The 27,668-nt window shown below is 39.7% G+C and overlaps 2 protein-coding genes across 4 annotated transcripts; one reads left to right on the top strand and one right to left on the bottom strand.

The window, feature by feature from the left end:
• On the top strand, positions 1–13,912 carry adipor2 (adiponectin receptor 2). The gene is made up of 7 exons (XM_056747462.1): positions 1–266; positions 9,237–9,389; positions 10,683–10,854; positions 11,425–11,611; positions 11,844–12,031; positions 12,152–12,345; positions 12,642–13,912. Exons 1-7 carry the CDS (start codon positions 219–221, stop codon positions 12,768–12,770), a joined length of 1,071 nt encoding a protein of 356 aa, XP_056603440.1. The 5' UTR covers positions 1–218; the 3' UTR covers positions 12,771–13,912.
• Positions 11,423–27,393, bottom strand: LOC130420288 (uncharacterized). Of its 3 annotated transcripts, XM_056747461.1 has the most exons (9): positions 27,265–27,390; positions 26,873–27,101; positions 18,255–24,118; positions 17,133–17,353; positions 13,465–13,624; positions 12,625–12,745; positions 12,135–12,325; positions 11,941–12,044; positions 11,423–11,619 (listed from the first exon to the last, which is right to left on the bottom strand). In XM_056747461.1, the coding sequence occupies exon 3, from the start codon at positions 24,062–24,064 to the stop codon at positions 19,580–19,582; it is 4,485 nt and encodes a 1,494-aa protein (XP_056603439.1). In that variant the 5' UTR covers positions 24,065–24,118; positions 26,873–27,101; positions 27,265–27,390; the 3' UTR covers positions 11,423–11,619; positions 11,941–12,044; positions 12,135–12,325; positions 12,625–12,745; positions 13,465–13,624; positions 17,133–17,353; positions 18,255–19,579. The 3 variants fall into 3 exon arrangements, 2 of the variants coding, with proteins under 2 accessions (XP_056603439.1, XP_056603438.1); XM_056747460.1 differs by lacking the exons at positions 11,423–11,619; positions 11,941–12,044; positions 12,135–12,325; positions 12,625–12,745 and adding an exon at positions 16,768–16,897 and having other exon boundaries at positions 13,501–13,624; XR_008906620.1 differs by lacking the exons at positions 11,423–11,619; positions 11,941–12,044; positions 12,135–12,325; positions 12,625–12,745; positions 18,255–24,118 and having other exon boundaries at positions 13,486–13,624; positions 27,265–27,393.
• Positions 27,394–27,668: the final 275 nt, after the last annotated feature.

The raw sequence follows: 27,668 nt of genomic DNA, 5'->3' as shown, positions 1-27,668 counted from the left end.
GTGCGATTGGTTTGAGTGTTCTGTTGTGAATCCACGGAGGCCAGTTTTGGAGTTAAGAGTCGGGAGGGGTTCAACATTCACCGACGGTTAGCAGCGACAGGAACAAGCTGGACGGTGGGGAGGTGAAGGAGGACAAGGCAACGGCCTTCGTCCTGAGACACAGAGTCTCCTCCAGTAACGATAGAGAACCCACTCACACATCCACCTCAGACACCTCCATGAGTCCCGCCACAGACCACAGTTCAGACAGCCCTGCACAGAATGGGGTAAGTCTCACACGATAACCGTATTGCTAGTGATCTCACACATAGTTTTTTTTTTTAATTTTCTGTATAGAAAATGTTCTATAATGTAAATTCACTTGGTAAATTATTATTAAATGGCTTACAATTTTAATTGTTTGTAATGTTTAGTTTCGGGTTTATAGGTTGGTCAGACGTTTTAAAATGGCTTTAGATAAAAAAGCTTTTAGGTTGATAAAACTTACAGCAAAATTACATTTAATTTATAGAGCGAAACACAAAGAAACCTATATTTCTGTCAAAATAAAGTGCGTTTATTGGATCTTAGTATCTAATAGTGAGTGCCTATAAATAATTCTCACTAAATGTTGTAAGTGCATTCACTTGAAAACTCAATGGACTGTTTATAAAAGCAAATGAACTATTAATGAATGCTGAGCGTAATCCTTTGCAATGAGTGCACACTCTGTTTTGCGTCTCGGTGCGTTGCAGCCCCCGGAGCCAAACACATCCATCATTCAAGGTTTGCTGGGGGTCTGAGTACTGCATAGGGATTGTGTACTTGAGATGTATTTGTTTCAGTAGTGTGTAATTACTCTCCATAGTGCAATATGGACAGATTCAGCAATGTTTGTCTCAACGGAGTCTGCGCAGATGGGGAACTGCTGAGATGATAGAAAAGTTTCTCATAGATAATATGCGCAAGTGAGAATTCATGCTGAGACTATTTTTCAGCTATTTCTGAACGGTTTGTGGGGGACTAACAGCGAGATGCAGTTTCTTGTGACATTAATTTCATCGGGTTTGGTGAGGACTCTTTCCAAACTTTTTCACATCATTCTGTTATTTTGAAACGCACGTATTTTGTAACCTGACTCGGGCAGTGTTTGTGCGAGTCATTGTTAGACGTGTGGTCAGGTGAGACGAGTGTAAAACTACCTCAGGCCATTGAGACAGAGGAGACGCCCGACTGGCTTTTCGGTTTAAGATAGACCCATGGCAACAAGGCCAAGGTCATGAAACATTAAACAGGCCTCAGGATGCAGTAATAGACACTAGGTGCTGTTTACTAGCATCGTGTTGTTGGCGTACACTGTTAGGAATTATCTGCACACTTCACTTGTTTTGCATTAAATTGAGATAAAATGAATGTTTAATTGGACTTGATGTCTATCTCATACACATGAGAGATTGTGGCGTGTGAGCATGCCTGGAAAATGAGAATGAAGGCCTTTCACCAGAGCGTGCCATCATTGTGTCTGTTCACATGACCAGGTGTAAGGTTCACCTTTGTGCATTGATGGTGTTTTGTAAAGCCCACGTTATAATGAGGCAGTTTACACGCAACTGTCTATGCGGTCCGTCTGTTCTTCTCATTTTCTGGCCATTATAGTGTAGTTTGTTTATTTGAGCGTCTTATGCCATCATCATTGTGCTTTAGAAGTGTCTGTACCAGCTTTCGACATGCAGACCGAAGGAACAATAGCATTTTTAACTCAATGGATCAAACTGATGAATGTGGGCTCGCAATGAGCATATGTACATGTGGCCAAGAACACCGTGTTAAATTGGAAAGTGTATGTTAACAGAGTTTATTTTGACTGTTTTAACACCAATACACGCCTGTGTGAAAGAAACTTGTATCCGTTACTTTATTTATTATATCTTATCGGAAGACCATTACAATGCTGTCCTGAAGAACTTCCTGTTTCGGTTACATATCTGAACAAAATGTTTGCACAAATGTTTGAACGGAATACAATGTCTTAACAATTTTACATTTACATGTCGATTCTGTTAAATATGCTTTGTTGATTGTATCTTTAAGATTTAAGGATATGTGGGATCAAAAAGACGCTTACAGTGTTTACATTTTCCATGATTTACATTTGGACTGCAGTGGTGTATGTGGTCAGGTTGAGTCTTTCTTCTGCTTATCAAGAATTATCTAAAAACACCATGCTGGTGTAAACAAACATGCAAAGTGGGTTATAGGTCATAGACCATTGCCAGACAAACCTGCTTTTCCTCTACTCTTCTGAAGGTAGTCATGTGGATGATCTTCATATGTTAACAGTATATTCTTTTCTTACAAGCACCACTTATGCGATGGTAGAATGACTACAATATAGTGTAGAAAAATGTTTCTTTGTTGTGGCAACGCATTACTAGAAGTCGCTGAAGTAGTCCATTTTTAACTAGGAATCTCATCATTATTTTAATAAAAGTGAAGTTGTGTCGGCCTGTAAGGTTTATATTCTTGAACATCCGTCAGTCTTATCACGTAATCAAATGATGTCATGCGCCAAAGTGAGCACTCAGTCATTTGCAAAAATGAAACCGTTCCATTATCAGATAACTCATTCTTGTTCCTCCATCTAATTGCAGCTTTTAATTTCCCAAGAAACCAGCTTGGAAGTGAGTGTTTATCAGCTGGAATGTGTTGAAAGACTTGGTTGATGTATTATACTTCCCCAAACTGCAACAAACTAGCCCGTAAACAGTTGTATTCGTTTGGTAACCTAAGCCAACAGTGCTTGTAACGGTTGTACTTTTCTGGAAACGTCTGGAAAGTTATTTCAGTCAGGGGCAGGGCTAGGTTATATAAACCTGTGTTTGAAATTATAGACCACGCAGGCGAATCAATGTCACATGCGCAAGTCAGATTTGTGGTGCTGAGGTCAGTCTGTGTAGAGGTCATTGCCTAAATTGAGCAAGAAACTGGCTCGACAACGTTGAACATGTGATTGTGGAAGGGAGATAAACAAAAAGGAAATGAAACTTTTGTCATCATTGTCATGTTTGACACCTATGTGTCTTCATTCTGTGAAGTGCAAAAGGAGAAACATTTAGAAATAAACTGGTCATGTCCTTCAATAAGGAGGTCAAGATAGCAGATAAATTACATCCGTGTGTTTGCACATTTGGCTGTGTGCGTGTGTGTACACTGTATACTGCCCGAGTAAACACGGAGCTTACTGTCACATGGTCACTGTATATCAGGTAACCTTAGTTACATGTAGATTGACTTATATATCACATTTGTGAAGGAAATGTAGCGAACATTAGCAAATGATAATCATGTGAAGAATTTGAGTAATTTTTCTGCGTACACCCAATGTTTTGCTGTGTTATCTTAAAATTTGTTTATGAGATTTTATGGAAATGCTGAGGGTCAAACCCGTTCAACTGGATTATAGCTTGCTTGTGATGGAAAGTTTTTGTTACATGAGAAAACATGTTGTTTAAGACTTACTTGAGTTCAGACTGTACGTTTTACAATTGTGTTTAAAGGGGTCATATGACAATGTTAATGCGTTAACACGATTTAAGGTAAAAAAAGCTGTACTTTCCACATACCATGTGTGTTTGTTTCTCCTCTTTGTAGCGCCGATTTTTGACAAAACTCATGGCTCTGAATAGCGAGGTGTACTATGATTGGCCAGTTCACCAGTGTGTAGTGATTGGTGGAATACTGCAAGCGTGTGAAGAAAATGTAACGCCTCTTGCCATATTTGGAACATCAGGTTCCTCTTCAATTGTACTGACAGGTACACACACCTTACTTGCGTTAACATTTGGGCGGTCTTAGTCAAATCAGACCATCAACTGATGTAGATTTGTGGGGATGTGGTTACACAAGGTGTTTCAGGTAGGTCTGGGTGAGCATTCACTTTTAGATAGAATGCATCTTTTGTTACAACTTTATAATTTTTGCAATTTTACGTGTCTAATACATGCATAGGCAACTTATAACACACCAAAGACTCAGAAAAATCGTGCCATATGACCCCTTTAAGTCTGCTCAGTCACAGGTCCTGCTGTACACATGCAATCTTAAAAAGGATTTGGCTGGAACAAAGAAGCTGCTTAGTTTATCAAACAATACCTTTACGAAGATCTAAATGTTCTGACAGAGATCTGAGACGCTGGTTGTTTGTCTTTGAAGTGTACTCAATGAGACATGCGTCTCTCCCGCAGCAGGCATGCCATTCCAGAGGCCAGCTACAGGATGTTCCCAGCTTTCCAGGAATTGAAATGCAGTGTTCGTTTCCCTACCCAACCCTCTGCTGCTGTTATTTATCAATGAACACGTGCTTCTCGATACGTCTCAAGGTCTTTCAGAGTTACCTCAGAGCGTACGGTGCTTATTCTAATCCTCCTTTCCATGCGCCAGGATTCTTTGTGTAAATGTTTTGACAGTGTTTAGCTCAGTTGTTGCCAAGTTGATACTGTGTCGATTGATGAGGTCATATAAAGATAGCATATGCTCAGATAAACCTTTATAACGTGTCCTAATGTAACCCTGGTATGACTTGGTGACGGGTCAAGCAATAAATGTCTTCCCTGGTAAAGGAAAAAATGATTTCTTTTCTTGACGGACCACAGCGATGCAACAAAGCAGTTTGTTGGTTTCAATTTTTTGTCACATGAGGTGTTCTGTAGTTTTTGGAATGCACAATTTTGCTTTTAAAGAGGAAGTTTTTGTGTTGAGTGCAAGGTCTTAAAGATTCATTTATGGGCTGTTAAAACCATCAGAAAAATCGGAGCAAGTGCATAGACGCTTCTTTTGTAGTGTTTTTGGGAGACGGGATATTCTCCGGTAGCACATGATGCAGTTGATCTGGTTCTAATCTGACTTGGAGACGCAGGTTAGAATGCAATGTGACCACCAGCCGTCCCTTAAGTAATCTCATACAAGACCCCCGAGCTGAAAGAGCCCTGCAGACACCCTGTTAGTGTTTGATGTCCACTTTTTTTGATAATATAATAAAAACATTTATTGTTTGTTTACTTAAAGCTGTCATGTCACAGAAAACCAAGTTCTTTTCTTGGTTTGGTGAAACGTCATCCAGTGTGCTTTGTGCATATATTGGGACTCATTCGTGATACATTTGCAAATATGTGAGTAAATTCAGAGTAATTTGCACGCAAAACAGACCTTCCCGAAAACTTTCCTCCGGATTCACAAATACTTTGTAAAAGTCAATTTCGTAGTTAAATGTGTGTATGTTAATGAATTATAATCACTCGTAAACACGGTGCATGCACGCTCATTCACAATTAGCATAATATTATAGCTACGCAAATTACGCATCTAGAAATCTGGTTTGAACACATTTTGTTGATTAAATGCAGATTCCAATAGGTTATGTGAATACAAAAAAATCTATTAAATTGTGTCACCTTAGCATTTTTCTGCGTTTTACTCATTTAAAAAGTAAAAAATGATTAAAGACAAGAGTGAAGCATCATTATTATACATTATTATTTTAGACGTTTTGTCTAAAAGTATACAGAACGTTACATGTGGTTTTATGCACTATTTACACGTGGTATGTGTATACATGTATATACATTTCTTTCTTACCAAGTAACATTTTGAAAATACGAACATTTTCACGAATCAGAAAATTTACGTCAGAACGACTTTACGAACGATTTACACAAAAAAATCGTTCTGCTTGTTGTTTCATAAATGAGGCTCATTGACTTTGACAAAACAAAGAGTTCATATATCCTTATCATGCGTGTTGATTTTTTTTAACCATATGTGTTCTTGTTGTCTCTTGTAAAGGTAAACAGCTCTGAAACAAAGCTTGTAAGATGTTGGCAGTGTTGTGGGATAGCAGGTGGCTTGGGCATTACAGATGAGTCATCCTAAAGCCAGCAAATCAGACCGGCTGCGTATTAGTTCAGCTCGAATGAACATAGCGAAGAGTACTTCAATAATATGTTACAGTGACGTTTTGAGATCTATCCTCGTGTTTGTTTTGTTTCACTTCTCTATTATGTTCTGTAATAAATGCAGGGTTATTTATAGGGTGTATGGTGCTTTCTGTGTTTACAGTCCCCTCATCCTTTACACAAAAACATACAAGCCGTCCCAGCTGTGTCCCTGCAAGACAAGTAAACTGCTTGTTTTCTCTCTAGAAAGAAAGCGATTATAGTTCTTGATGATCATTAGAAAGGGTCATTACATCCAACCAATCACAGTGCACAGAAAGTTAATAACAACAACGCATCTCATTTAGCCCAGAAGCGTGTTTATATTGATTTAAGCTGTCTACAGTTCTTTTTAATGTGGCTGCGTTGCTCACGATGACAAATTAATTTGTAATTTGGTTTATAAGAGAGTACATGGTGTGTACATCTGTGTGTTTTGTAGGGTGTGTTCGAAATGTTTTGCTTTTAATGTTTAGACTCGTCTTTGTCTAGTGTACCTAGATTAAATAATTCAGTCTAGTCTTCTAGTCATGATCAACAATGTTATCTAGAGGCTTTCTGTGTGGTTATAGAGGGGAAAAGAGATTATTTAAAGGACACAAAGATTGCTCTTCTGAATTATCATTTTGAAACCGAGACTAATTTAGGCCAGAACTGGGGACTCAACTACAGCATTTGCCTGAAACATCATCTCACAATGACTGTGTGTGTGTGACAGAGAGATGAATTATCAATAATCTCAAAGGCATGCTTTAGGAGTGTGTAAATGACCCATTTGATTCACTGGTTTCTTAAGTGATTCAGGTGTGTCTTAAGTAATGACTTAAAAACGCCCACAGACTGAGCAGTTCTGATGTGTACAGGTAAACTATTCCACAAATTAGGTGCCACCACTGAAAAAGCGCAGTCACCTTTATTTATTTTTTATTTCACATCCCAGAGTGCACTGGTTTATTTGATCACTGAGACTCAGTATAGCCTTTAGTCTTTTGCCTCGATTCATACATTGCCAGACAGATCTTAGTGTTTCATACATGTTGTTGTATTAAACTTTTTTGTGACTTGTTGTGACTTAGTTTTACGACTCATTGAGGGAGGGATGTGAGCTAGTCACACCACCTAGCAATAAACATAACCATGCCCTGGCGACTACCCATAACACACCCTACCATTGTGGTGACGCGTTGTGCACGGACACACACTACTTAAAAGTTAAACGTTAAGTAACATTTAGTCGAATGACCGCACACAAGGCTGAATATGTTTAGAGACCACTAAAGCGTGTCTATTTATGGCATTGCTTGGAAGCAAAGGAGCGTTAAAGCTAACTTTTTTTTGTATGTGCAAGTCTGTAAGCGATGCGTTTTCAATAACGGAGTTAAAAAATAAAGTGTCTCAGAGGTGTTGGAGTTTTGCTCCATGGATCTGGATTTGCTGCAGTTAGACCCCTGCTGGTTGTTCACCGTAAGTGATGCTTTCAATGTGATTTCTGCCACATACACTGTATTCTGTCAAGGATGCCCTCCAGCTGTGTGCGTTTTCTCAGTAAAGTGTTTGTTAGTAGAATTAGTCTAGTAGAGAATTAGTACCACACTAATTCCACGTCGGCGTCAATTAACAATCACAGATTGTCAAATCTGATCTGCTTACATCTTGTTAACCTAAACAATAACTCACACTTTGGATTCATTCTTTACATCTCGTGCACTGCAGTTTGGGACACCTTCGCCTGCCCCAGATTTGCTACGAGGCCAATCAGACTCGCTATTTATTCAATCCGGGCTGTCATGCGAAAGACTGCATGCATTTAAATTGCTTTTGGAGGTACCTGAGAGACAACGTGTCCTCACAGTGTTAACAGATAGAGTTACTGATGTTTGCGCACACACCCTATGGGTTAAACATTGTACGTTAGTGTATATAAGACGCCGGGGGCTGATCTGTATGCCCCCTACACAGCACTGAATGTCGGTATAGGAACACGCTGTGCAGAAAGAGAGAAATTGAAACGAGTCAGCAGGGCTTTGCCTCCAACACACAAAGTGCCGAGCACATGCCGTGAGCAAGGTCATACAAATCAATGCCGTATTTAATGAAACCGAGTGTGTTTGAGAGGAGACGGAGCGACCCTTCTTATAGGTCATATCAGAATCTGGTTTATTATCATTGTGTAGAATTGGTCAGACTTGTGAACTACATTCAAATAATTGAGTCTTTGAAGTACTACAGCTGTGGCCGTCATAACACCACTTTTGAAACCATCTTTAACAAGCGTTTCGTGTCATAAAAGTTAATTGGTATTTAGGCTATTTAACACGTCTGTCGGGTTGTGCAATTGACTGTGTTATTTGTTTAATTGTTGGTTGACACACACTTCCTGTCCTGTTGTTTGGCTTCCTATGTGTGCGGTTCGATACACCTGTTTTTGAACGCAAGAACACGTCCTGTGGGAAGTCGTATTGGTGTCTGCAGGACACGACCCTAAATTGGTGTAATTATACAGGGTGTCCTCAACACAGCCGTTCAGATAACCCACTGACTGTTTAAAAAGAGTCCGTGGTATATCAAATGATGGTGAAAATTTGTGTCTAGACGGCTGACATAGATAAGAAATTATGAGAAAAACTTATGATAGTTTGAGTTAAAATTGATAGTAATCAGAATGATTTAGCTTATGTCTTTTTTAAGACATTACAGGATGGATATATAAATCTATGATAGAGCTATTGTTCCAAACCCGCTGCATATACGTTAACACAATTTTTAATAATTAATGCCAATTATTGCTTCTTTGTGGCACACGTAGAGATGCACCAATACTAAATTTCTCTACCGATACTGAATATTCAAAGTGATATCTGCCGCTAACGATAGATATGAAATGAATATTTCTTAATATTTTGAATGTTGCTAATTCAATTAATAACTTATAATGTTGAACATCAAGCTTAACATTTTCTTTATTCAAAGCAACAAATTCATTGCATATTCCTGTCCTCTTCTGACAGGCAATATCGGCCCTGATCAATGGCTGTTTTTAAACTATCGACAGATACTGATTATTGGCCGATATATGAGTGCATCTCTAACATGCATATTTTCATGGCTTGATTAAAGTCAGATTCAAAACCTCTCACCTGAGCGCCTCAGATAAGCAACTATATTGTATTAGTTTATTTATATTGAGCGATTCCTGTCTAACATATAAGATCTATAAAAGAAATGATTTCTTGACACTAAAACCTGTATTATTGTGTATGTTTTCAGTGTCCTTCCTTAAGGAAAGCATTACATAAAGACAAAGAAGAAATGACACACCGAGACGAGGAAGAGAAGGAGGAAGAAGAGAGAAGCTCTGATGAAGGTCTCCTGCTACAGGCGCATCACGCCATGGAGAGGATGGAGGAATTCGTGCACAAGGTCAGATCCTCTCTCATGCACCAACACACATGCATCCGTTGATTTCACTGCTGAGACCTCTTACTCCATAAACACAGAAGATTTATCTTATATGTTTAAAGTCCTGAAGCGAGATTAAATGCAGTCCCATATGTTGTGAGCAACATCAGCGCACCTGACCCCGGGGCTGAGTGCTCACAGCTGCCAGAGGACACCGACAACATCCTTCACAAGCCTGCCAAAGCAGACGCTCGTCTTCTTGAGAGCCACATTTTTAGGGAAAAGGAAGTCCTCCTCGAAGGCTGCCTCTTTGTGGCATGCCATGCGTTTCGATGCTGTGCATTATAAAGCAGCTCAAGTTCTTTTGGCTTTCTCGAGTCCCTTCCGTTAACGGCCCATTTCTTCCCTTTTTGCCCTTCCTCTTGGGAGGAAGCGAAGCTTTGTTGGAGAGCAAACACAGCACGAGATCCAATCAGTGCCATTCAATATCAGCACTCGGGTATGGCATCTTAAAAGGTGCGCTTTTAGGAAAGCTCCTTGTGAAAACACGGATGTTGACGGATGACCGAAAGGCACGTCTTATGTGACCCAATCGAAAACATGACCTAGTTTCATTGTTGTGTATTTATTTATTTAAAGGCACGTCTCAGTGTAGCCTGGAATCTTCTTACATGCTCTCCTCGAGGGTTAGCGAGAGTAGCGTGTCATGTGCTAGGAAGTGTTAGATGTAAACCTCTTAATGAAAACAAGAACATTTACCTTAACACACATATAAATGCTTGTTGACATTCATATGACAAAGTATTTTTGCGTTGCTATGTTACTAACAAACCTCAGACAAGCTATTTTCAGATTTCTGTGCCAGGTGTGTTTTTTAGAGTGAAACTTATATTTGCCCATTCTTTGCTCTCTCATGTTAGTATTAACTTTAACCAAACAGGTCGACATGTATGTGCCATGTATGTAGCACCCTTTGGTGGGAACACTGGAGACAAATTGCATTATGAATTATTAAACATTTCACAACATGAGCATAACTACGTCAGCGTTTATGTGCTTTTGTTTAACATGAATATGAAAATTTGCATGTGCTTTACTCTTCTCTGCTTTTGCTCCTCTCTTTGTCTCTCTCGCACGCTCACACGCATAGAGTTTTTGTAGTTTAATGAGAGGCCTTTACTGTCATCAACCAGTGATGTAGACCTGAGCTCTCAGCATAATGACATGCCACAGAGCAACCAGTGATCTTTCCTTTTTTTGCTGGGTTGCTTTTAAACTCTCACAATGTGATGTGTTTACATTTGTTTATTTTAGATGTGGGAAGGTAGATGGCGTGTCATTCCACATGACGTCCTTCCCGATTGGCTGAAGGATAACGACTTCCTGTTGCACGGACACAGGCCACCCATGCCCTCCTTCAGAGCATGTTTCAAGAGCATCTTCAGAATCCACACAGAAACGGGCAACATTTGGACACATCTTTTAGGTATACAAATACACAAACACACACACCACTTACTGTTTTTAGTAGGGATATGCACTACTACTCTCTTTGAGTTTAGTTGCAGCTAGTTATTACAAATGTCCCAGAAGAAAAATGATTGTAGGATTTCTGGCTGAATGTTCTGCATTTGATCAGTGGATGTACTGCAGTGCTTTATTCTCAGTTAAATAGTGCCACCTAGTGGACACATATATACACACAGTCTTTACAAACATGAACTGGAATGTTCTACATAATGGTATTGATTAGTAAGGGTAGACTGCACTGTGTAGTTATTGATTCATTGAAATCCAGTTAATGGCTGAGCTATAACAAACAAAGAAGATATTTCATGATGGTGTAATACTATCTGTAATAGGTGAATGTGTTGGAACATAGTTTGAGATTAATAAAAAAATCCTGTTTCACAGCAGGTTGTTTATTAATTTAATGTACAGAATGAAAAGGGGAGTTGCCTATTTATAACTCTGCCTTTAAATGACACAGCAACGTAAATCACGTTATTCAAACGAATACACACCAGTGTTACCAGTGTGGTACTTGTGTCTACAGGTTGCCTGTTCTTTCTCTGTCTCGGCATCGTGTACATGTTCAGACCCAATATGTCATTTGTGGCGCCGTTCCAGGAGAAGATAGTCATTGGCATGTTTTTTCTGGGAGCCATTCTCTGCCTGTCCTTCTCCTGGCTCTTCCACACGGTCTACTGCCACTCTGAAGGGGTGTCACGCGTCTTCTCAAAGTAAGAGCCTGAAACACACACACACCCAGGACGATATGCATTACAGCCGAGAGGAACAAAAATATTGAAAATATACGGGGGCTTGAACAGAATTCATTGATTGTAGTTAATGTTTTTATATAACTACCTCACTTGTGGTCTCTGTTTAGGTATAATGCGTAATATGTTATTATATTAAGAAATGTTTACAATAAAAAAATTGAAATAAATGAATCTTTGTCATTCCCTGCAGACTGGACTATTCGGGCATTGCGTTCCTGATCATGGGCAGTTTTGTGCCGTGGCTGTATTACTCGTTCTACTGCTCCCCTCAGCCCTGTTTCATCTACCTGTTCGTAGTTTGTATATTGGGAATCGCCGCCATCACAGTCTCTCAGTGCGATTTCTTCGCCACGCCGCAGTACCGCGGAGTCAGAGCTGGTAAGACCCCATCCTATCGACAGTTGAACATGGGTTACAGTGTAGTGTTTCTGTATATTTAACCAAACATGTGGATTCTAGGGAAACAGTGATATATACACACACTTGTTCTCTCCATAGGTGTGTTTGTGGGTCTGGGGCTCAGCGGGGTCGTCCCGACGCTGCACTTTATGATCTCAGAAGGCTTCTTGAGAGCCACCACCATGGGCCAAATGGGCTGGCTCTTCCTTATGGCCACCCTGTACATCACCGGAGCATGTCTGTACGCCGCCCGGATCCCCGAGAGATTCTTTCCTGGCAAATGTGATATCTGGGTGAGTTTCAACCTAATTCTGCAAACACTTTTACACGAGTATGTGAAGCTACCTGAACCTTATGATTCTAATGATCTATTCAGTATTATAGCAACAGAAAACCACTTGCTAACTTACCACTGCTAATTCCTAATATTGTTTATGATTTCATTTACCTTAACAGTTCTCTACTGGGATGTCCTCAAAATATACTTCACTAAATACTCAACTTAAATTTCTCAAATGTTTAGGCCTGTAGTCCTGTACCCCCCTTTGATCTACACAGATTCTGACTTGTACCTGTTTTCTGTTGCCAGTTCCATTCCCATCAGCTATTCCACGTCTTGGTGGTGGCCGGGGCCTTCGTGCACTTCCACGGTGTGTCCAATCTTCAGGAGTTCCGCTACACAGCTGGAGGAGGCTGCACAGAAGAGGGAGACATGTGAGCTTCATACCTTGTGAGGCCAAATCGCGCCACTAGAGGGAGGTGACGTTCCTCTCACTATTGCTGCCAGAAACAGCTGTGTCCCTCATACCCATGATGAGTACACCTGTGAGGACCGCAATGGCTGACATTTACACCTCTTCATTTACTCCCCTTTCCTTTTTCTTTTGTTCTTTGTTTGCCCACGTTAAATAAAAGTTATCATGGGATATTGCGGACACAGGTTCAGGTTGTCAATTTGAGTTTCCTAAAACGACATGTTTAGGAAGTGGAGATGTTTTGTTTTGATTTCTTGCTGATTGTTGTTTTCTTTGTTTGAGAAGAAAAAGCATTGTAAAGACAAAACAAACTCTCTCTCTCTCTCAAAAAAAAGAACACAAATAAAATTGTAAATGTTTCTTGGGGTGGGCAGTTAGCCATTTTCAAGTTTTTCATGTAAATAAGATTTCTAAATTTGGGTTATATAGATTTGTACGAAATAAAGTTATAAAATGTTTTTAAAAAGTAAATCATTACATCATTACATGTTTTATGGAGGTAAACCAGAGGCAGGTAAAGTATTACAGCAAATCTAAAAGGCTTACATGTGTTGAAATGGGCTGTTTTTTTAAGTGTAAGTTTGCCTAACCTGAGATGCTCCAAAGAGGCCAAGATGCCTCCGTTTGCTAATGTCCTGAACACATCTGAACCCGTACCTGTAGGACATTGGAGAGCTATAGACCCGACGGAGCCACCCGGAGTCTGAACAGTGGTCAGGAATCAGCATTCAGTCTCTTCACAAGCCCTTAGGCTGGGTTTCCTCCAGATTATTTGTGTGTTTTGCGTGTTGTTCTTCATCTTAATGGTTGTGACAGCCTGGTTGGGGGAAAAAATAATATATGAAAGACTTATGAAAAAAATCTTGCAATTTTAAGTACCTAAAATCATAATCTTACAAGGCAAGGATGCATTTGTTGTGTAACGTTCTGTGTGTCATCATTTGTAAATGATATAATTTATTAAAGAGTTTCCATGGAAACATTACAACCTACTGTAATTTTCCACATTTAAACAAGGGCAATGTTTTAGTTTTCTTTAAAGAGATTTTTACATGCATTGATATTTATTTTAATTTTTAAATGAATTAAAATTCTTTAAAAACTTTTTCGTGCCTGTGTGTTTTGGAAGTTGCATTACTACATTTTTATCTGTGATTTAGAGGTTTTATCCCTTTGTTCTACATAAAACTCAACATATTTGTGCTCAGAACAATTTTTAAAAACAGCCTTACAATGGTCCAAAGATTCTTCTACTCCCTGAGATTGAGAAAGTTATGGATAACAAACCACAAGCATTAAAGATTACTCAAATGTATACAGAATTGATGTGTCTTAGTATCAAAGTATAACTCCACAACACACTGCCTTAAGCAATCTCATATTGCAAATAAAAGGTTTTGTGAAGAATATAACCCCCCAATGTTTATGATTATATACAAAATAAACTCTTGGATTACATTCCAAAATGAGTTCACTGCGTTTTTAAAAGTTGTCAAAAATCATGTTTTTTACTTTGTTATCGTGTTTTATGTTAGTTAGTTTTATTTTTTTGAGCTAAAATGGCTTAATCAAAACAAACCAACTTAAGTTTGATTGATATTAATAGGAATGCACAATAAAAAAACTGAGTTATCTCATTTTCGAACCAAACCTCACATATACTTTCTGTGGTTGTTCCTCAGTATCTCACGTTAGACTCCATACAATAGTTCACATCAGTTTTCAATTATTTTAAACAAAGTACCCATAAAATCCAGCTCCATACCTGGAGGACTCAAACTCCAGCAAACAACCCTTGAACAATCAACCATCTCCCAGCGTTTGAGTTCGTACCTCTGAGCGAACTTCTGATGTGGCTGGGTGTGTATAATGGTTTGAATGCAAAATGTAAGAAATGTTGGTGCTGAGCCAGGATTGTTTTGTACTTTAACATAACCTGCGTTATTTTTGTCAATAGTAGTCTGGATACTTGAGTTTGTCTCAATGTTATTAAACATTGCCCTGGTTCGAACCCATCAATTTAAGGTTCCCTTAGTGTGAAACACAAGAACCTCACACAAAAAATAACGAATTAAACACCTCAGATTCAGTGGCTCATGGGCTGAACATTCGTCTTTACTTCCTAAGAGCCCTGGTTCAAACACCAAATATTTAAGGTTCCCCAAGCGTGTAGAACGCAAGAACCTCACTCACAAAAAAAAAATTGAATACCTCGGATTCGGTGGCTCATGGGCAGAACATTCGTCTTTACTTCCAAAGAGCCCTGGTTCAAACACTGCCTTTAGAGCCCTGGTTCAAACTCTGCCTTTTTAAGGTTCCCCAAGCGTGTAGAACGCAAGAACCTCACTCACAAAAAAAAAATCGAATACCTCAGATTTAGTGGCTCATGGGCTGAACATTCGTCTTTACTTCCAAAGAGCCCTGGTTCAAACACTGCCTTTTTAAGGTTCCCCAAGCGTCTACAACGCAAGAACCTCACTCACAAAAGAAAATTGTACACCTCGGATTCAGTGGCTCATGGGCTGAACATTCGTCTTTACTTCCTAAGAGCCCTGGTTCAAACACCAAATATTTAAGGTTCCCCAAGCGTGTAGAACGCAAGAACCTCACTCACAAAAAAAAATTGAATACCTCGGATTCGGTGGCTCATGGGCAGAACATTCGTCTTTACTTCCAAAGAGCCCTGGTTCAAACACTGCCTTTTTAAGGTTCCCCAAGCGTCTACAACGCAAGAACCTCACTCACAAAAGAAAATTGTACACCTCGGATTCAGTGGCTCATGGGCTGAACATTCGTCTTTACTTCCTAAGAGCCCTGGTTCAAACACCAAATATTTAAGGTTCCCCAAGCGTGTACAACGCAAGAACCTCACTCACAAAAAAAAATCAAATACCTCAGATTCAGTGGCTCATGGGCTGAACATTCATCTTTACTTCCTAAGAGCCCTGGTTCAAACTCTGCCTTTTTAAGGTTCCCCAAGCGTGTAGAACGCAAGAACCTCACTCACAAAAAAAAAATCGAATACCTCAGATTTAGTGGCTCATGGGCTGAACATTCGTCTTTACTTCCAAAGAGCCCTGGTTCAAACACTGCCTTTTTAAGGTTCCCCAAGCGTCTACAACGCAAGAACCTCACTCACAAAAGAAAATTGTACACCTCGGATTCAGTGGCTCATGGGCTGAACATTCGTCTTTACTTCCTAAGAGCCCTGGTTCAAACACCAAATATTTAAGGTTCCCCAAGCGTGTAGAACGCAAGAACCTCACTCACAAAAAAAAAATCAAATACCTCAGATTCAGTGGCTCATGGGCTGAACATTCATCTTTACTTCCTAAGAGCCCTGGTTCAAACACTGCATTTTTAAGGTTCCCCAAGCGTGTACAACGCAAGAACCTCACTCACAAAAAAAAATCGAATACCTCAGATTCAGTGGCTCATGGGCTGAACATTCGTCTTTACTTCCTAAGAGCCCTGGTTCAAACACCATATTTTTTAGGTTCTCTAAGCATGTAAATGCAAGAACCTCACATTTAGGACTATGAACTGCATGTAAGACCCCGTAGCTCAGGGGTAAGAGCGCTGCCAATGTGCCAGGCAGACCAGGGATCAAGACCGGGTTGCCGAAGTTTAAGTTCCCTATGATACATCTTACATAGTTCTAGTTAAAAAAAAAAAAGATAAATACAACCGAAGATTTGTCAAAAGTGTGCAAAGCCCCATGGCTCAGGGGTATGAGAGGCGCAACTGGGCCAGGCAGAACAGGGATCAAGACCGGACCAGGGATCAAGACCAGGGCCAAAGTTTAAGTGCTCTATCATACATCTTACATAGTTCGTGTTAAAAAAAAAAGATAAATATAACCAAAGATTTGTCTTAAGTGTGCAGGACCCAGTGGCTCAGGAGGATTACTGCTGACACTGGAACGGAGAGTCCAGGGTTCTAACCAAGGTGACGACGTACCTACACAGGAAGGCTGGATGGTGTGACCGGATATCAAGACCATGGGCTCCCAAAGGCAGAACGTGGCAGGAGACATGTGAGTAAAGTAAGTAAAACCCCCAAACGTGAGAGACCAGCATCCTGACTGAGACTGGCAGGAGACGAGAGCGGTGAGTATGAAAGGGGTGTGAGAGAGACAGGGCAGAATAAGAGAAAGTGGGAGACATCGAGGTGTGTCTCTCGACGAGTTCCGAGAAAGTGCAAAAAAGAGGTTATGCCACTGAAACCAAAAATTAAACACCAACCTCTGCCCAACATACATCTTCTTCCCCTCTCTTCTCTCTCTTCTTCCCCCTCATCCTCATCTACCATCCTCCTTCACTCACCTCTTGCTCTCCTTCTTCCAACTCGGACCGGACTTCATTTTCTCATCTTGACTTCACTCTTGGTCTCTCTTTATCACATCCAGCGTTCTTCATCTGCATGTCCACACCTGGCCTCAAACCCCACACATCTCCATCAAGGGTGAGTGTTCTTGTCCACTGAGCCACAGGACACTGCATGCTTGAGACAGATCTCCAGGCGTATTCATCCCATGCAGGACCATCTAGGAAACAGAATAACCACGAGAGCGTTTAAACATAAGCGAGCTTTGAAACCACAACCTCTGGACTCGGGTGCAACCCTGAGACCACTAAGCCATTGAGCTTCGGTACATCACAACCTTGTAGAATAAGTTTACGTACCCACAAACATGTCATTATGAAGTAAAAAAAAAATAAGCGCAAAGCCAAAGAAGGCAAAGTGTAAATCATTTTGGTAACACTTTACAATAATATATTAACAATTACAATAGTATAACATTAGTGTTTTAACATGAACAAACAATGACTCTTAGTTCATGTTAATTCCATCAACCAAAAAATTTTTAAATCAAAAGTTATTTAAGAATAAGAAAGCTATTAAAATGTTGTATTTCATAACTACACAACAAAGATAACCTTACTGTACATCTCATTTTAGTTAGAAGCTACACACGTGAGGTCGGAATAGCATTGGTCTATTTTTTACAGTGAGACTACAACATAAATACAATACAAACAACAATTCACAAATGAACACAGAGTTCAATAAATCCGTTTTTGACATTTTCAAAAATATTTTTTTCTATCGTGCAATCCAATGAATATCAATCAAGCTGAAGTGTTGACAGAAGCATGGAAGCAAAACAGCGATGTTGTAGATTTATTTGTAAAGCTCAGTGTAAATTCAGATGCTAAAACTGGCCATGGGTTTATCTATATGAGTGTTTTATTATTGTTGTTAATCTAAAATTTAATCTTTCTATTAATATGCGCTCTACACACAATCATACGCATGTTAGCGTGACGCCGCCTGTCAAAGATCGCGTCACATACAGTAGCGAGTGACAAATTCGCCCCGAAATCTTTCTTTTCGACGGACTTTAGCCAAAATATACTTTATACTTTATAAGGAAATGTACTTACACGTAAATCGAATGCGTGTGTCGCTACAGGTGTTGCTGCAGTCTCTGATGATCATGCGTCATGTTGTTAATGTTGAATGTAAATCTCGCTACTGACGCCTAGTGGAGCGAAGGGAGAACTGCAAATTCCTACGCAATTATTTTACATAACATCGCCTCGTTCTTTCGATATATAAAATATAAGATAAAATATAAACAAACACCTGCAATGATTTCTAGGAAAAATGTTATTGTTATGAATGTGATTTCAAAATGTACATGATCATATATTCATTAAACGAAGAGTTCCGGTCTTTGATTACTTCTATGATTTCTTTTCATATTTCTGTTTACTGTGTGTTTTTATTTGTTGACAGGTTTATGGAATTCAATCGATAACTTTTCTGTTTATTTATTTTGGCATTATTCACTGGTTAATGCATTAACGTGGCCTTACAATGATCAGTACATTTTAACAGTATAATTAATCTTTGTTAATTACCAGATAAATTGGTTACCCAGACTTCTGTGACCCACATGCAAGAGGAAGAATAGAGAGGCACACTCTCAAGTGAGCTTATGTGACATACACATGATGTTTATTCCTTATATAATATGTGCATGTATATATGAAGGACAGGAAGCAAACAGTGTTTCGAAGATGAGGATGTCACACATTTTTGTACCTGTACATATTGAAGACTTCCTTAGCTGCAGATTCAAAATTTCCATTTGAATGTACCTTTTTATTTTTTCCTGTGACTAAGCAAAAAGTTTAATATGGCACAAATACCATTGTTTATACGGTTACCATTTTTTTTTAATTCAAAATGTGTTGGCAAATATTGAAATTATCATTAAACTAACAATAATAGATGCTGTAGAGCTAGATTCTTAATTGTGTATGATAACTAATGAAATAAATAAACCTCAATGTAAACTTACCATTTTAAGAGCAAATCTGGAGTGGAATGAGTGTGAAACATCAAATATCAAGTAAAATGTTGCGAGAGATTTTGAATTCAATTGAATCAATGAATTTATTCTTCATTAAGTTTTTGCAGTAAACAGTACTTTGCATTTTACACTGTAAAAAAAATACAGAGGTAAAAAAATAACAGAACAAAAGTATAAAAATATACATTTAAAGTAAACTGTAATCCAGTCCCATTTTTACATAAAATTGTATATACAACAACAAACAATAAAACTATTGTTTAAAACTATATAAAATTACTTTTTCTTAGCCAGTAAGAAACAGTAAAACTCTTCAGCACTGTCATGTAATTATAAAAATATCCCTATGCACACATGTTCAAGTAAACATATTTAAAGTGACACACAAGTTTAGTGTTTTTCCACGCTTTTGCTGATCTCTTGGCTGGACAGGAGCATGGATCTCTGCATCATTTGGTTTTTTAATGCTGGCATGTTGGACTTTAAGAGTTCGTGAGTTTTTAGGGGTTTTTTCTTCAGCGGTTCTCCTTTGGTCGGAGACTTGGGAGGTGGCGACTTTTTTGCTGTTGGTATAAAAGTGCTGCTCCACTGGTTGTGAACTTTTTGCTTGGCAGAAATCACATCTGAATAGTCAGCAGACAATGTCGCAGGAGCAGAGAAACGCCGCCCTTTGGGAAACCTTGGGCTCGTGTTTCTGGACACATCTTTGCAAGCATCGGCCACAGTTAAGGTCGTGGGGGGTAAAAATTTGCGCCCTGGGGCGGCACACTGTTTTTCGTTTTTACATCCATATAAAGCAAATCTCACTCTTTTTTTCCCAGTTGTTGTTAACTTCTCTGACAGATTATCAGTGTGCACCTCAGGCATCGTGTTTGACCTGTGAAGTGTTTTTTTCAGAAACTGTGTTGAATCACTGGACTGTTTCTCTCTCACTTTATCTTTGTGGATCTGTGGAGTTTTATCAGTCGCAGCATGTAAACCAGGATCTGGTCTTTCTTCAGTGGGTTTGTTTATGTTGTTGGCACTGTTGCAGTTCTGAATTTGGCCACCAGGGCGCTTGACTGCAGACACAGCTTTGTGTTTTTTCTTTTGAGGCTGGCTCTTCTTAAGCACAATATCCGGAGCGAAAAGAACAGAGTCATTAGAAGTCAACCGAGCCCTGCTGGGTTTAAACTTACGTTTGAGAAATGCAGATTTTGATTTGATTTTCATTCTTTCATCTTTCGTTTTATCCGGTGGAATCTTTGCAAGCTCTCGTTCAACATTACTCTGAATCTCAGGCACTTTATGTTCTGGTGCTGAAGTAATAACTGTCTCCAGAAGTTCCATTTCCAAGGCAGGCGGACCACTATTCTCCTCCGTTATTTCTGATGCAGCGACATCGCCAAGAACATCAGTCTCATTTCTGTGCAGTTTGGGCATGCTGAGTCTCTCTGAGTTTTCATCTTTCCTTTGATCTGGTTGAATCTTGAAAATCTCCTGTTCAGCAGAACATTCAATCTCGGACGTTTTTTGTTCTGCTACTGAAATTAACAATGTGTCATCTTTTGGTTTTTCGGTCGGTTCTTCTTCTGCAACGTGCACGTCAGTTGAAGCAGTAAATGGCTCCAGAACTTCCACTTCTGAAGATGGACTACAATTATGCTCCAGTGTTTCTGACTCACTGTCACTGCTCTCATTACACGGATCCATTTCGAGGTCAAGCGATGGTGCCAGATCCCAACATGCAGTGCAAAAAAGTTCTCTATCGCTGTCCATCACATCGGTGGAATTGGATGTCAAAATGTCATTGATACCACAACCAGAGCAAATCTTGGCTTTGTTATAATCCTGTTTAGGCTGACTGGATGAGGATGCCATAAGCTTTGGATGGTCAACACTGGAGTCAGTTGATTTCTTTTCTAACTGTTGGAAAAATGTTAACGCTTCCTCGGATGACAACACTGTAACATCCATCAACAAGGAATCATCGCTTGAATTTTCATCATTTGAAATGTCTTTCACAAGACATATATCTGTAGATTTAGTAGCGATCTCCATGTTGTCTGAACTCTCATCTTCAGAAATGTTTTCTACTTGCAATGTTTGTGTGGAGTTAGTAAAGATCTCCATGTTATCTGAATTGTCATCTTCAGAAATATTTTCTACTTGCATTGTGCCAGCGTAGCTAGAATGGGTCTCCATACCGTCCATACTATCATCAGAAATATCTTCAACCTGCCATGTGCTTATAAAGTTACTACTGGGCTTTGGGGTGGAGATCTCTTCTATATCTTTTACAGCATCTGAAACAGCGTTGACTGATGGCAAAGATTTATCTTCAGAGCATGCAGGAAGTAAATGTGACGAAGGTAAATGATCATGAGGGAGAGTCTTAGAGTCCAAATGTACCTGGTGCTCATTGTTTAGAACTGATTCTTTCAGGCCGATAGTTACATTGTCTTGACTTAAATTTTCCTCTTTCTTTTCTGAAGACGTGTCTGCCGAAGGTGAAAGGTCTGTGGGTGGCTTTGTGTTTAGATGCTGGTGGTTTTGCATGTTGTCACCTTGGTTCTCAAACATTTCCCGTTCGCCAGGAACTGTGCAAAGAGGCGTAACACCAGAATTTACTGCATCTAACTTCTCTTTGTTCTTGGTGTCCCTCCTGCCATTTCCTTCAGAAGGTGTGAAACTACCTCCAGGGCTTCCAGAGTCTGGTTTTGCATGCTCATTGACATTAAAAGGTGTAACTTCAGGGTCTTTTAGGGAATTCACACCTAGCTTGTCTGCAGGGACTAAAACGTTACCTGACACCTCCTTCGAGACGGTGATGTAATCCGAAAGCGGTTCTGAAAGCACCTTAGCGATATCCGCTGGCTGGCCACCAACATTTAACCAAGAAGACCTGTACTCCTCAGAGGATGAACAGAGCTCATCTGTGACAATCTCGCAATGGGCCGCTTTCTTAATGTCTTCATGTGTGATGCTTGCAAACACCACAGATTTCTCATCTTTCACACTTTCTACATCAAAGTAGGATCTCACTTCACGCAGTTTTTTTAAATGCTTTTTAAGATACCCAATGTCTCCTTTCCAGTAGAGGTCCAAGATCCGATTGCAAACACCTTCGGGTTTCTCTGGATGTTGAGCAGACGACTCAGTCATCTCCAAAGACTTTACTAAGTTCCTCAGGTTTTCCAGCGTGTATGTAACCAGCGGACAATCAGACAATCGAAATGCAGCATCACTTGAATCAAGGTCACACCCCGCTGTTGGATTAACAGAAAACAAACCTGAATTTTCTGCAGTGTTCATGGTCTTACTTTCAGGGCTCATTCTGACGTCCTGCTCAACCAAGCGCGAGGAGTCTTCAGACAGCACTTTATCACTATTTTCTGTTGTGATGGGTTTTTGTGAATCAGATTCTTTAGAGAGCGACCACACAAGAGAAATCTTTAAAGGTGGACTGTCATCAGTCTTCGTGTATGAGTCAACTGTCCACTCGGTGTGCCCATTTAGAAGGGAAATGGGTGGGACGATCGCTACGGCTTTGTGAACTTTCTGAAACGACTTCTGTATGGCCAACACAGCTTCAAGACATTCGGCTGGATCAGTAATGTACTGAATCTCATTTTGCCTTTGCCCTCCGTGTCCATTTCCAGTGCTGTTCTGTTCGTCTACGGCCATCTGGCAGGTTCCAGGTAAGGCAGACTGCAACCTGCTTGTGTTTTTGGAGGGTAACTTCAAGCGGTACGTTTGATTTTGACCAAAGTTCATTCGTTTGTGCGGCGGTTCAGCTGTAGACTGTAAATCTGGCTCTGATAAAAGTTGCCATAAATGTGTGTTTTGGTCGGTCTTGTTGGCAGGACTGACGTACGACCAATTCTTATTGGTTGTTGATTTGTTCTTCAAATCTTGCTCTTCTTTCTGTGAACTTAGAATTTCATTCATTTTCGATTCTAGATAATAACTCAAGTTAAAAGGTCGGGATGTTGGGTTCGACTGGGCTTCACTGTTGGTCGGCGTCTGGTTTTGAGCGTTTTGATTAACATAACACGTTTGAACGTTGGAGTCTGCAGTTGGATACCCAGCGCTGCTTCGATTGTTCTGAGACTGAGCTGACAGCACATTGGGATTTGCGTTTGACATCAGTTCTGGTCGGCTCTGTTGAACGTTATTGGAATGTGGTGAATTGTGTGGTCCAGAAGGTGGCAGCTTGACAGAAGTGGGTGATGTATATCCGACTGCCGTTCTGCTTTGACAAGCTTGGTTGTTGGTCATTCTCTGCACCGTGGTTCTGTTTTGGGCAGTGGGGTTGTAATGTAAGGTGTGTCTGGATGTCGAGTGTTGTCCAGGCAACTGTTGAGGTTGCTGAGGATAGATGTGATCTGGTCTAGGCTGAAGTTGTTGACAAGTCCAATATGAATGATGTTGACTAGAGTTGTTCTGAGTCATCAATGTCTCCGTGTTTCTGTAGGTCTGTTGAGAGGCAACATATAAACTTGCCTGTGTTTTGAATTGACCATAAAATCTATTAATGCCATTAGGTTTGTCAGGTGCTTTCCCTTCAGCGCTGTGGGCCACATTTGAGGGTTTGTGGTGTAGCTGGTGTCTTGTGGGCTGTTGTTGGCGAAGGGTCTTGTTTGCATCACAGCGACCGTCATACTGTTGGAAAGCGGGAGCAAAGGCCTCCGAGCATACAGCTTGATGGGCACTCCAGTTATTTACAGCCCTTTGTTGTCCGTTGGAGTGTGTTGCCTCCTCTGTGGAGTAAGGTTGGGGGTTGAACTGTTCTTGATGTTGATTGTGTTGGGAATTCCTTGGTTGATAAGGCGGCGGTGGTTCCCGGTACCTAGGCAGAAGCTGCTGATTTGACCTCTGGGCGTATCCTTGCATGATAATGGTTTCGTTGTGGCTGCTGCCCTTGGCCTTAATTAAAAAATAAGTAACCTGAAAGCAAAAATTTAGAAAAGCAAATTCAGAAAATTAGGTCATGTCGCTAGGAATATAGTAATGAATGCATTTTAGTCAACAGTTACGACTGTGTGAAAACATATGGTATATAATATGTATATGTATACAATATACATGGTTTACGTACGGAATAAAACACGAATGGTTTATTTTTAGATATGCTTTGATTGAGATCTAAGGCTTAACTTTTGTTCACTTTTGTAGAATCATTATAAGAAAGACGAAGAAATAAACCTACATGTACTTCAATATAAAAAATTCTGAGGTACACTTATATGTATTTGGTTAAAAAATTCTCTTGGTCCACATTAGCGTATTACAAATGGTGCCCATCCACGCTGAAACGTCCATAAAGGGCTTGGATCCATGTTGTGAAATTTCTTGCGGCAAAGTAGACAAACCGTGTGTTTTTATCAATGGACGGACAACAGATAGGTAACAAAAGACGTTGACACCTCAAATTTTCAAAAGCATGTGCGTATTTCTTTTCATGCTGTCGCATTTTTCGAAAGCATGAGTTTTATATACCACGCTTTAACACGAAAATAGCAGTTTCAAATGTGTTTACATTGGAGAGCTTTTTCAAAAAGCTCTGAAAAAGTCGTCTCTGTGTGGAAAAATGGTCTCTCTATGCTGCAAAAACTCTCTGACAAAGCTTCCACGTGCAAAAAAACACAAGACTGTTTGCTCAAAAACAACCTAGCATCTGACTCATTGTGTCTACTCCCTACGCTAGAGCTTGTTAAAACCTGATTTAAAGAAAAAAGTTGCCTTGACAGGGAACGTCTGCCACTGATACAGTATATTTCAGCAGATAACAACGTCTTCAACCGGGAGTGAAATTCACCGGTCTAGGACCATTCAAATGTTTTTTTTCAGTAGATAACATGACCTTCAGGTCCTATCTAGACTTTCTCTGCAAACATCAAGCAAAGATGAGTTTTTTTATAAAGTTTTTCTAAAACTTAGGCCAAAACCGATAGAAAAGGACGCATTTTAGAAAATAAGGACATGGTCTGAGATCGTGTGTGAATTGTTAGCTTGTAACCTAGCCAAATATCTTTAAAGAATCTCAGCTGTGCCTGTACCAGCTGCCAACAGTTAAGAATGTAACCGAAATGTCATGCTGCTTGAGAAACCATCAAAAAAGTGCTGGTTGAGAGAGACACTTCCTAAAAAGAAAGAGCTGCTAATATGATTGTGAGATCATTGTTTGTGTCTGCATTACAAATGGAAACAGGAAGATGAACATTTCAGATCTAAATTTGAGTTTCTCAAGCAGTTCAATTTAAAATGCATCTTGTTTTTATATAAATAAAAGAATGTTTATTTACTTTATTCTCTTTCGAAGTGATCAATATTATGAAATGATTTGTTACATTGTGTCCCTGTTCCAATGCCATAACTCATGATAAGACAGGCGCTCGGTGATAAGTATTAAATGTTTTCCAAATAAACTGTCTGCCCTGAGTTCTTCCCACAATCCAGCCTTTCAAATGTTTAGTCAATAATGTCAATCACTAGGTTGGGTTGACCTAATAATTGAAACAAAACAGACCCCACGAATGACCCAAAAGCAAAGTGAAAAAAAATGTCCAGATGCTTATTCAGTTCTTGAACTGGTTCTAAATCATTCTGTGGCCCCTTTTCTCTCAAGGGATTTTACTTCTCTCTCTGTCTGCCGAGCCAAAAGAATGGCAGGGAGAAAAACAGGCTGATCATTTCAGCGTATGTTGCATAACAAGAATTATACTTGATATTTTTCTTCATAGACATATTTCACATATACAAACCCTGCTGCTGTCCTTTAATATCACATTCCTGTGTGCAGACTCAGAGGAAATAAAAACAGCTTGACCGATAATGGAGTACACATGTTGTGTGTGAAGGGGTCACTCGAATGTTTTCTATTAGGCTCAAGACTTATAAAAACACTTCTCTGTGTTTCATGTTCTTGAACGAAAAGGGAGCCCACAAAACTCAATCTGGACATTTACATTTGTATAACCAAGTGATAAAACTTTTAAAAGTTTACAGGAAGATGAATATTTCACATTGAAAGTTGAGTGTCTTAAGCAGTCAAACTTAAAGCGGCATCATCTTGTCTTTTACATAAAAATAATAATGTTAACATACTGTACATCTATTCTCAGATCACTGCTACATTGTTTTCTCTTCCGTTCGGAAGTCTCGAGTGTTATGTTACTTTAAAACCACAATGCAACATATACATTTTATTTTAACTTATTTCTTTGCTGCCAAACTGGTGCCTATTATTTTCCCCACAGTGCCAGCTTGATCGTCTCTTATCTAACCCGATGATTTAATTTAAGATACATTTAGAAAACAAACAACCCGTGTCTGGGATTGCATGCCCCCAACCCTGCGACTGGCCACTGAAATGAATTAAATCCCCTTTTTTTAAACATCAAGTGACAAACGAACTGTATAAAAGATCAAACTCAAGCTATTATATTTCGACAGAACGCCTACAATTGCGGGTTTTAAGACAATAACGGCTAAATCCAGCGCGCATTATGTGTAGCCTACAGATAAATGTGTTACACAAATGTTTACGTCAACACGCAAAATAAATGCAAATAAGAAGTAGCCTAAATAGACAAGTTACGCTGTCTGGTTTGAAAATGAACCTTTTCTTAAACGAATAGGTTTTCCTAAACTTCTGTCTGTCCTATCCGAGATGCTCACAGTATAAAGTTCAACACTTACAATTCACAACGCATTTCCGAAACGGGTTCTATCCATCGACGTCTCCAAACGTGTCCAGTGCGCTTCTTAGAACAAAAACGTGGATTCCACGTAAATCTGCAGATCTTCACATCTATGCATCAGTCCTTCATGTTCACCTACAAGCATTTAACACGAAGTGCGTGGGGAGCGTGTCCGCAGAGTGTTATTTGAGCGCGTGGTCGTGCGGGGCACAGGAGGGGCTTCAGCGCTGTGACGCAGATGACACATTCATGCATAACAAAAGAGCAAAACACATGTAAATAACTTTGTTTAGACACCTGCAATTTGAATGCAACAAAGCACTTTTGCATATGTTCTTTTCTGCATATAGACTAATGTATGCGTTAGTGTCTGCTCTTATACTTTCTTACCGTGGAAAGAGCGCGCGTCTTTTCTGCTTTGCATGAGAGTTTGTGGGAAGAAAATGAAACCATAACATCCTGTAGAGATGGAAACAATTTGCGTATCAAAACCCACGTTATGCAACTAGAGAAAATGGCATACTTTGCTAGAGAAGGTACACAATGGGCAGTCGCAGTTAGGACAATGTTTACTCCATTTGTGTGTCGTTTTCTGCACAATCAGACTCCAATATTCATACAAAATCTTACAAGATGTTTAGTTTCCAGAGAAAGTCTAGAGAGCACGCTTTAGAAGCTCTAAGGTCACTGTGAGAATCGGGGTTTTGCCTGTATCCCACATATTGTGTGAAATGTATTTCAATGTTTATTGCTAACCTATATCCAAACTTTCTAAGCACTATATTCTGCTTGGG

The sequence above is a fragment of the Triplophysa dalaica genome, chromosome 5 (genome assembly GCF_015846415.1).
Source record: "Triplophysa dalaica isolate WHDGS20190420 chromosome 5, ASM1584641v1, whole genome shotgun sequence".
Taxonomy (NCBI): domain Eukaryota; kingdom Metazoa; phylum Chordata; class Actinopteri; order Cypriniformes; family Nemacheilidae; genus Triplophysa; species Triplophysa dalaica.
The sequence above is the reverse complement of the archived record's forward strand: the minus strand, read 5'-3'. Positions and strand labels throughout refer to the sequence as shown.